Below are 11,298 nucleotides of genomic sequence, written 5' to 3'. Positions count from 1 at the left end.
CCAATGGTTTTTGGTCGGTGTGCTTTCTTACGACTGTACCTTTCGCCGTTTGCTCGAAAAAATCGCTTGTTCAATGATGTACGCTTTCCGACGATTTGACCCCGATGATTGTCGAGGTGATCTTTGCTATCTTGCCCCCTGGGCATGATTGCAGCTTGGTCGACCCCTTATCATTCCTCTTAGGGACGACCACTACGGTCAGATTTTGACTCATATAATAATGTCAAGTAATGTGAAAAATCTAATATTTTATGAAATAGCTTATCCAAAATATATATTTTTTGATTAATTTAAATTTTGTATTTTATTTCACTAATGTTATCAGCTATATTATTTGTACAATCGAATAATATTTTTTTAAAAATGTATTGGATAACGAAAAGGAAAAGGAGCTTCAACCTATGGTCTGATAAGATAAGGGGAGATAGAAGAAAAGGAAACAACAACAACAAACCTAATGCATTTCTATAAATGGTGTCTGGGGGTAATGTATACGCAAATATCACCCCTACCTTATAGAGATAGAGAGATTTTTTTCGATAGATCCTCGGCTCAAAAAAATTGGAGATAAAGCAATAAATAGCAAGCAATAGTAACAACAATATATTATGATAGTGGGGCAAATGACACAACAAATAATAGTAAAGAACCATGAATAAGATAATACAAAAATAGTCCTAATTCTACTGGTAAGCCTAGGAGGAACACACTACTATTTGTCAACTCACAATCCTAACCCTCGACCTTCACACCTTTCCATCGTGGGTCATATCCTCGGTAAGTTGGAGCAATGGCATATCTTGCCTAACTACCTCTCCTCAATACTTCTTAGGGCTACCCCTTCCCTTCGTTAGAACCGCCATGGACAACCTCTAACACATCCTGACCGAAACATCTATGTCTATCCTCTTCACATGCCCGAACCATCTCAGTCTCAATTCCCGCAACTTGTCTTCCACAAATGCAACTCCTACCTTGTCCCTAGTAACTTCATTCATAATTCTATCCTTTTTGGTATGTCCACACATCCATCTCAATATCCTTATTTCGGCTACTTTCAACTTCTGGACATGAGACTGCTTGATGGGTCAGTACTCAGCCCCATACAATATAGTCGGTCTAACCATACTACTAATACTACCACGACTATCAAAACCACCACCACTATAACCACCACCACTACTACCACCACTACTACAACTATTATCACCACTATCACCAACACTACCACCACCACTACAACCACTACTACCACCACTACTATCACTACCACCACCACTACCACTATCACTACTACCACTATTATCACTACTACCACGACAACAACAACAACAACAGCTACTACTACTACTACTATTACTACTACTACTACTACCACCACCACCATCACCACCACTACCACCATCACTACCACCACCACTACCACCACCACTACCACCACCACTACCATGACTACTACCACCACGACCACCTCCACCACCACTACCACCTACTACTACTACTACTACCGCTACCACTATCACCTACTACTACCACTACCACTACTACTACTACTACTACTAACTACTACTACTACCACCACTACTACTACAACTACTGCTACTACTACTACTACTACTACTACCATTACTACCACTATCACTATCACTACTACTATCACTACCACTACTACTATCACTACCACTACTACTGCTACTATGACTACTACCACCACCATCACCACCACTACCACCGCCACTACCACCATCACTACCACCACCACCGCCACCACTACCACCTACCACTATTACCACTATTACCACTACCACTATCACCTACTACTACCACTACCACTATTACTACCACTATTACCACTACTACTACTACCACCACTACTACTACAACTACTGCTACTACTATTACTACCACTACTACCACTATCACTATCACTACTACTATCACTACCACTACCACTATCACTACTATTACTACTGCTACTATGACTGCTACTACCGCCACGACCACCACTACTACCAACACCACCACCACCAATACCAACACCACTACCACCATCACCATTACTATCACTACTACCACCACGACTACTATTACAACCATTACTACAACTACTATCACTACTACTACTACCACTATTACTATTATCATTACTACTACTACCATTATTACTATTACCACCACTACCACCACAACTACCACGACCACTACCACTACCACTACCACCACTACTATCACCACCACTATCACAATCACTACCACTATCACTACTACCACCATTACTATTACCAGCACTACCACCACCAGTATCACTACTACCACCACTATCACCACTACTACCATCACTACAACTACCACTACGATCACCACCACTACCATCACTACTACTGCCATTACTACCACCACTACCACCACTACTATCACTACCACTACTACTACCATTACCTCTATGACCACTACTTTCACTACTATTACTGTCACTACTACCACTGCGACTATAACTACCACTACGACCGTTACTACCACTACCACTACTATCACTACCACTATTGTTGCTACTACTAATACTACTAATACTATTACTACTATTACTACTACTACTATCACTACGACTACTATCACCACTACTACCACTATTATCACTATTACTACCGCCACTACTACCGCTACCGCTACGGCTACTACTACTACTACTATTACTATTACCACTACTACTACTACTATTACCACTACTACTACTACCACAACGATTACTATTACTACCACTACCACTACTACTACCACTACGATTACTACTACTACTACTACCACCACCACCACCACCACTACTACCACTACTACCACCATGACTACTACTATTACTACTATTACTACCACCACTACTACCACTACTATTACCACCACTACCACCACCACTACCACCACAACTAGCATCACTACCACTACCACTACCACCACCACTTTGGCGGTCCCGAGTTTTGGCGGGCCGGGCTTTGACGGTCCTATGCCAAACAGTCCCAATGGGTGGAACCGGCCCACTGTGGTCCTAAGCCCACATGGTCCCAAGCTAAATAGGCCGGGCCCATGGGCCTAAATGGGCTTTTTCGTTCCGGGCTATTTGTTTTTGAATTTTTTTTATCTAAAGCAATTTCTTGTAAATTATATATGTATATACTAATATAAATTGCTTATATATAGCTATATTATGTATATTATGTATAGTATGTATATATAATTATATATTGCCTTATATACTATATAGCTTATATATATTATATATACTATATCTATATCTATAATATATATATCTACAAATATATATATAGTTTATATGTATTAGATATATATATAAATTTGATATAGTATATATATTATATATGCACACATATATATAAGGCTATATATATATATAGATAGATAGATAGATAGATAGATAGATAGATAGATAGATAGATGGATAGATAGATAGATAGATGTATTAGATATATGATATATATACGATATCAAATTTAAACACAAAATAAATTGCAAAGAAATATTCAAAGGAATGTCTTATAATTTTTATCATTACGACATTAAAAAAAATGGCAATATCTTTCTTAGTCTTCCTCCCCCCCCAATGGAATGAGCACAACAAGGTACTAATATCACCATTAAAAGGAAAAAAAGCTAAGGAAAATGTGTCAAAATACAAGTTACATATCTGCAACTGTGTTAGCAATAAACTTACCTGTGTGGCGTGAATTAATTATTCTATAAGCAATAATGTGCTTTTGCATTATCCAGTCTTCATCTATCCAATGACTTGTAACAGTTAGATAATCACAGTTATTACCACTTCTACCAATATTAGTAGTAATAGCAATGCGACAATCTACATGAGTAAATAAATAGTGCAAATATTGTTCATATTCATGTTTATATTTATAAATATCGCTCTTTACGGTTGCGCGAGGCTATCTTTTATAAGTAGGATTAAAAACTCTTCTAATATAATGCACAAAATGAGGGTTAGAAGGAAAACTATAGGGTAAGCACATAACAGTAACTATTTTTGCCAATTCTTCACGATCTTTATTTGGATCATAATATAAAATGCCACCGATAACAATGTTAATTCTCGATTGAACTAGATTTGACCCTGTACTAGGGTTAACCGTAGTATCTACACTTGTCCCCTCTTGCGCAACTTTCATTTGTAAATATCTAGCCTTATCTCTAGGGTGTTTCTTTATGTGTCTAGTCAAAATACTTGTACCGCTACGGTCTCCAGTATATTATGAGCCATCAAAGACCCACAAGTTTTACACTTAGCCTTATTTTGTTCTCTTAGTTGAGTAAAAAAAGTGCCAAACAAGAGATATTTCGTGCCGTTTAGAAGGTTGTCTATTAAAAGTAGGGGTTACTACAAGAAGGTCAGGTAGGGCATCAGTTGGGTTATTAACAGGACTAGTAGGTATATCATCTAAATCCGGTTACGTTTCATCTAAGTCATCATTTTCCTCATCATTATCAAATATAGTTTGATTAGGATAAAGAGCATTCATAACTTCTTCATTTAATTGTTGCCCTGGTGCAACATCAGGGCAAAATTAACTATCGGAAAATTGAAAACAAGGGTTATCACTATCAAGAATAACAGGTGGAGGAGGACGGGTAATAGGTCTGGGTCGGGGAGCCAGGGGAAGAGTAGTAGCTTGACGACTAGATTCACCAATATTAGATTTTCCCTTACCCTTACCACCAAATATTTTTTTCAAAGAAAAGTCCATATTAATTATAATTATACTAAATAAAACAAAAAAGACTATAATATTAAAACTTAAGAGTTGGAACGAGTTTACCGAATTGACGAGCAACTTCTTGAAAGTCGAATATCGTTGAAGACTTGACCAACTACACAATTTTTCACGAAATTGCAATAATAAAGTATGCAATTATAAAAGAAAATTAGAGAGAGATTGATGAATTTGTGAGTAAAAATAAAAGAATGAGGGAGTATTTATAATTGAGAATAGGAAAAAAGTGTAATTATAAAAAGTTTGGGGTTAAAACAAAGTTTGGGAGCCAAATGACTATTTTTGAAAGTGTCAAACGGCTAAAAATGCAGGCCAACAGATACATTTTAAAATGCGAGCAGCGGGGGTCTGATTGCCTCCCCCGGCCTATGAAGTATCTGCTGTTGCTGTGGTGGCTGAAACTGCCTGAGCCAAGCCAGTGCAAACTGTTAAGATCTGTGCCAAGGCCTCCTGTAGACCCGGGATCACGATGGGCACAGCTGGTGCCTGAACTGGTGCTACTGGAGCATGATCCGGAGCTGGGGTAGCTGGTGGATCAACGGGTGCTGCCCTCGCTGTTCTGCCTCTGCCCCGACCACGACCGCGTCCACGACCTCTGGTGGCCTCAGCTGGTGGCACTGGTGGTCGTCCACCTCGTCTGGTAGCTCGCGTCCTCACCATCTGTGAGAGATGGAATATCAAAAGTTTAGTACTCGGACCAACAAGTTCGCATGACAAGAATTTCAAGAATATGAAGTTTTTTCCTAAAGGTTCTGCAGCCTCTCGAGGATAAATACAGACATCTCCGTACCGATCCACGAGACTCTACTAAACCCGCTCATGACTCGTGAGACCTATTTAACCTAGGCTCTGATACCAACTTGTCACGACCCAATTCTGGAACCCAATCGTGATGGCGCCTCTCGTGAAGACAAGGTTAGCCAGACCAAAACAGAATACCTCTTATAAACAGTTAAATATCATAAATAGTTCTAAAGCATGATATAATATCCATAATTTGTGGAAATTACGATAACAGTAGTAAAAGCCATCCCGACACAGCCCAAACCGGGGTGTCACAAGTCATGAGCAACTAATAAATCCGAATGCCAGTCTACTAGATAAGAAATCCGATACAGAAGTTCAAGAACATAAAAATAGTAAGATAAGGGAGGCACGAGGGCTGCGGACGCCAACAGCTACCTCGTAGTCTCCAAAAAAAACACTGCCTGGACTGGAAGGATCAGCAGTCAGGAGCGGACTCTGCGATGCCTAAATCTTCACACACGGTGCAGGGAGTAATGTGAGTACTCCGACTCAGTGAGTAATAATCATAAATAATGGCTGAAAGCAAGAAAACACGTAAAGGCACAAAGCAATTCTATATCAAATAGTAAATCCATGAAGAAGTCAAATGAAATTCTTTTAAACCAAGTAAAACAGATAATTTAGCATGTAAATAACAAGTAGAAATCCGCCCCTAGGGCACAGTAACAATCACTCAGAATAGTATCAGCTTCTCGAGCTCACTCTCATCACTTAGTGTTCATTCTCAGCTCTCGACCCACATATCTCTCATAATAACAGAAATGAGAATAACCGCTGCGGTGTGCAGCCCGATCCATACATCGCTGCAGCGTGCAGCTCGATCTATATAGATAGTCGACAGCGCTCGCTGGGGGTGTGCAGACTCCGGAGGGGCTCCTACAGCCCAAATGCTATATTGTTGCAGTGTGCAACCCGATCCATATAAGTATTTGCTGCGGCGTGCAGCCCGATCCATAACATATATAATATCCTCACCATTGGGTTCTCAACTCCTCTCAGTCATTAACCTCACAACCTTTCGGTCACAATAATAGAAGATAGGGATCTCACCCCACAGATTCCTCTCATTTAGGAATAGTATGATAAAACCAGCTCGAATCGTTTAAAACAGATAGAAACATGACTTAGGATATGATTTTTAATAAGTATAGTGAGGAAAATCAGTCAAAATCCCTGAAGGGTTCAAATAGTTAGCACAACCCAAATATGGCAATTAGCCCAAATCATGGTGATAACAAATAAGTTTCAGTCAAACACGCGGTAAAATCATCAGTCGGGATGGACCAAGTCTCAATCCCCAGTAGTAAAAGACCTCACGCTCATCATCTAGCGCGTGTCTCACCTCAATATAGCACTACGATGTGCAAATCCGGGGTTTCAAACCCTCAGGACATCATTTGCATTCATTACTCACCTCGAACCGGCTACAACTCTAGCTCGCGATGCCTTTGCCCCTCGAATCGGCCTCCACGCACGTCGAATCTATCCAAAATCAGAACGAATACGTCACAATATGCTAAGGGAACAAAACCCAAGAGAAATCAATCAAAAAATATCAAAAATCCCAGAATTAGCAAAACCCGAGCCCCGGGCCCACTTCTCGAAACTCAAAATTTTTTACATCAACGGGTTCCTTATCCTCCCACGAGTTCATACATATCAAAAGTTCTCAAATCCGACCTCAAATGGTCCTTCAAATCCCAATTTAAAAGTTCAAAATCCCAAGCCCTAGTTCTTCCATTTTTAGCTTAGGTTCCATGAATTTCTAGGTTAATTTCACAATAGAATCACGTTTTAGGTTCATAAATCTTAACTCCAATCACTTCTCCTTGAATCCCTCTTCAATCTCCCTCAAAGAGCTCTCAAAATGATCAACTATGGTGGAAAAATGGCTCAAAATCGCGGATAAAATGACTTATAAACTTTCTGCCCAGGGGTTTTCGCATCTGCGATCCCACCACCGCTCCTGCGGTACCGCTTCTGCGGCAATTCCTCTGCATCTGCGAAAATCACTTAGGGGGCCAGGTTCCGCATCTGCGGTCCACGAGCCGCATCTGCGACTCCGCATGTGCAGACAATATGCCGCATCTGCGGTCCCTGGCTATTCTTCCCAAACCGCTTCTGCAACTCTTCTTCCGCATGTGCGGCACCGCACCTGCGGTCCCCAATCCGCAGGTACAGAAATACCAGAAGCAGCAACTTCTAAGATCTCTTAAGTCCAAAATCTTCCCGTTAACCATCCGAATTCATCCCGAGGCCCCCGGGACCTCAACCAAAAGCACCAACATGACCCAATACCTTTTTCAAACTTGTTCCAATCATCAAAGCACCTCAAACAATATCAAATTACCCGAAACACATCGGATTCAAGCCTAGTTTTTCTAAAACTTCCGAAATACATTTTCGATAAAAAACCCAACCAAACCATGTCCGAATGACCTGAAATTTTGCACACACATCCCAAATGACATAACGAAGCTACAGAAACTCTTGGATTTTCATTCCGACCCTAGGATCAAAATCTCACCTACCAACCGGAAATCGCCAAAATACTAACTTCGCCAATTCAAGCCTAATTCTACACCGGACCTCCAAAACCAATTACGATCACACTCCTAAGTCATAAATAACCTCCTGAAGCTAACCAAAGCATCAGAACTCTCATCCGAGCCCTCTAACACACAAGTCAACATCCGGTTGACTTTTCCAACTTGAACCTTCTCAAAAGAGACTAAGTGTCTCATTTCTTACCAAATCCACTCCGAACACAACCTACTCAACTCGATCATATAAAACACGGATAACGAAGCATAATAAATCAGAAATGGGGAAAACGGAGCGGTAACTCATGAGACAACTGGCCGGGTCATCACATCCTCCCCAACTTAAACAAACGTTCGTCCTCGAACGAGTCAAGAAATATACCTGAAGCCTCAAATAGATGAGGATATTTGCTCTGCATCTCCCGCTCGGTCTCCCAGGTAGCCTCCTCCACGGGCCGACCTCTCCACTACACTTTCACTGAAGCTATATCCTTTAACCTCAACTTCCGAACTTGATGACCCAAAATAGCTACTGGCTCCACATCATAGGTCAAATCATCATCCAACTAAACCGTGCTGAAGTCCAAAACATGAGACAGATCTCCAATATACTTCCGGATCATAGAAACATGAAATACCGGATGTACGCTAGACAAGCTGGGTGGCAAAGCAAGCTCATAAGCCACCTCCCCAATCCTCCGAAGCACCTCAAAAGGCCCAATGAACCGCAGACTCAACTTTCCTTTCTTCCTAAATCTCATGACACCCTTCATGGGCAAAACCTTCAGCAAGACCTTCTTACCAACCATGTAGGACACATTTCGAACCTTCCGGTCCGCATAACTCTTCTATTGCGACTACGCTGTACGAAGCCTCTCCTGAATTACCTTCACCTTCTCTAAGGCATCCTGAACCAAATCTGTCCCCAATAGTTTAGCCTCGCGGGGCTCGAACTAACCAACTGGAGATCTGCACTGCCTCCCATACAAAGCCTCATATGGAGCCATCTGAATACTCGACGAGTAGTTGTTGTAAGAAAACTCTGCAAGTGGTAGAAACTCATCCCATGAACCTCCGAAATCAATGACACAAACATGCAACATATCCTCTAATATCTGAATAGTACGCTCAGACTGCCCGTCCGTTTGAGGATGAAAAGCTGTGCTCAACTCCACCTGAGTACTCAACTCTCGCTGAACAGACTTCTAAAACTGGGAAGTAAACTGAGTACCTCTATTTGAGATGATGGAAACCGGAACACCGTGCAACCGAACAATCTCCCGGATATAAATCCCTGCCAACCGCTCTGAAGAATAGGTAGTATACACCGGAATGAAGTGCGCGGACTTGGTTAGCCAATCCACAATCACCAAAATAGCATCAAACTTCTTCAAAGTCCGTGGGAGTCCAACAACAAAGTCCATAGTAATCATCTCCCACTTTCACTCGGGAATAACCATCTGCTGAAGCAAGCCACCCGGTCTCTGATGCTCATATTTCACCTGCTGACAATTGAGACACCGAGCTACAAATCCCACAATATCTTTCTTCATTCTTCTCTACCAATAGTGCTACCTCAAATCCTGGTACATCTTCATGGCACCCGGATGAATAGAATACCGCGAGCTATGGGCCTCCTCTAGAATTAACTCTCTATACCCATCTATATTGGGCACACAAATCCAGCCCTGCATCCTCAACACACCATCATCACCAATGGTCACGTCTCTAGCATCATCATGCTGCACTCTGTCCTTAAGGACAAGCAAATGCGGATCATCATATACTGAAAAATTGGTCTATGGTAACAGTTGAAAAACCGTCCCCACAGACTGCCAAACTATTGCTATAGGGATATTGGAACACTTTAAAGACCGTCACTTCAGCTGGCGTACCCATAGGTCTACTGGAACGGTTCTTGCAACGGTTTGCATTGCCGTGAGAATAGATACGTCTATCGCAACGGTTTTCCCTTTCTCTGTTGGAACAATTATTTTTTCAATTGGAACGGTTCGAAACCGTTATTGTATTGTTTATACAATGGTTTATAACCATTGCCATATTATTTAAAGAAACACTTATGTAAGCTGTTGCTACGGTTATGTTGGATATAACAACGGTTTCTTTAAGCTATCGTAACATTTACATTTGTGTTTGGAACGGTGTGTAGATTATTTTGGAACAGTTTATGAGACCTATGGCAACAGTTTACATTGCCTACTAGAACGCCATTTATGTCCTATTGCAACGGTTCTGGTAGGCTATTTTATCAATTCAATTAAAACCAAAATATAGCACCTGTTATAAATAATATTTATACATATAATAAATTATAATAAAACTAAAATTTAAATACATCATAGAATGAAACTATTAATAATACAAAATTATCTATCAAGCAAATGTTCAACCTCATGAGTGCATAAGTTTAGTACATTTCAAGAGTGTAAATAAGTTTCAAAAATTGTTGGTAACAAAAGATTTCTAGAACATTCATCGATAACAATTCAAAATTCATCTCAAGTAAGGTCTAGTTCTTCATCGTCTTCATCATCCATTTCTTGATCTACTCCACCTACAAAAGAGGATAAATAAAGTTATTACCCTTCAAGAGAACCCGGTCTAAGAATACTCAAGCATTTAACTATTTTCGTACTTCTTTTATTAATCCAACTTATTCATCTCAACAAACTATACACAACATTATAACAATCTGATAATATTACCAAGGACCAAGACTTTCAAACTATCAAGCTATGATGGAAAAGTAAAGAATAAAGTTAAAGGATAAAGTCAACAACTTTGAGTGAACCAAACTGAGAAATAATTAATAAAGGAGGTTAGGGAGACCACTTAGATCAATATAAATATCACTTGGTCAGCTTTCCCTTGTGTTAGTTTTGGTACCAAATTACCTTAATATATTCATCTGTAGAGTTACAATTTTATAGCACAGAGAAAGAAACAACTAGGAAACAATCAAGGCATGGTTTCAGCTTAACAGATTCCTAAAGGCATGCAGATACTTCCTTCTTCAGTCTCTTCTTTTATGAAGAGCTGTAAGATATTTAACAAATTGAACTAAGCAAAATTCAGCAAGGCTAAAGCACTTAGCCAAGTACAAGAGCAGCAATATAAGATCTGAAGTTAAGAGT

At 40.2% G+C, this 11,298-nt stretch overlaps 1 protein-coding gene across 1 annotated transcript; it reads right to left on the bottom strand.

Moving 5' to 3' along the window:
* Positions 1-1,088: 1,088 nt before the first annotated feature.
* LOC104211921 (uncharacterized) lies at positions 1,089-5,453 on the bottom strand. The gene is made up of 6 exons (XM_070146908.1): positions 5,262-5,453; positions 4,839-4,890; positions 4,474-4,564; positions 1,825-2,819; positions 1,565-1,777; positions 1,089-1,510 (listed from the first exon to the last, which is right to left on the bottom strand). The coding sequence occupies exons 1-6, from the start codon at positions 5,451-5,453 to the stop codon at positions 1,089-1,091; spliced, it is 1,965 nt and encodes a 654-aa protein (XP_070003009.1).
* Between the last annotated feature and the right edge of the window lie 5,845 nt (positions 5,454-11,298).

Source organism: Nicotiana sylvestris, chromosome 5 (assembly GCF_000393655.2).
Source record: "Nicotiana sylvestris chromosome 5, ASM39365v2, whole genome shotgun sequence".
Classification (NCBI taxonomy): domain Eukaryota; kingdom Viridiplantae; phylum Streptophyta; class Magnoliopsida; order Solanales; family Solanaceae; genus Nicotiana; species Nicotiana sylvestris.
The sequence above is the reverse complement of the archived record's forward strand: the minus strand, read 5'-3'. Positions and strand labels throughout refer to the sequence as shown.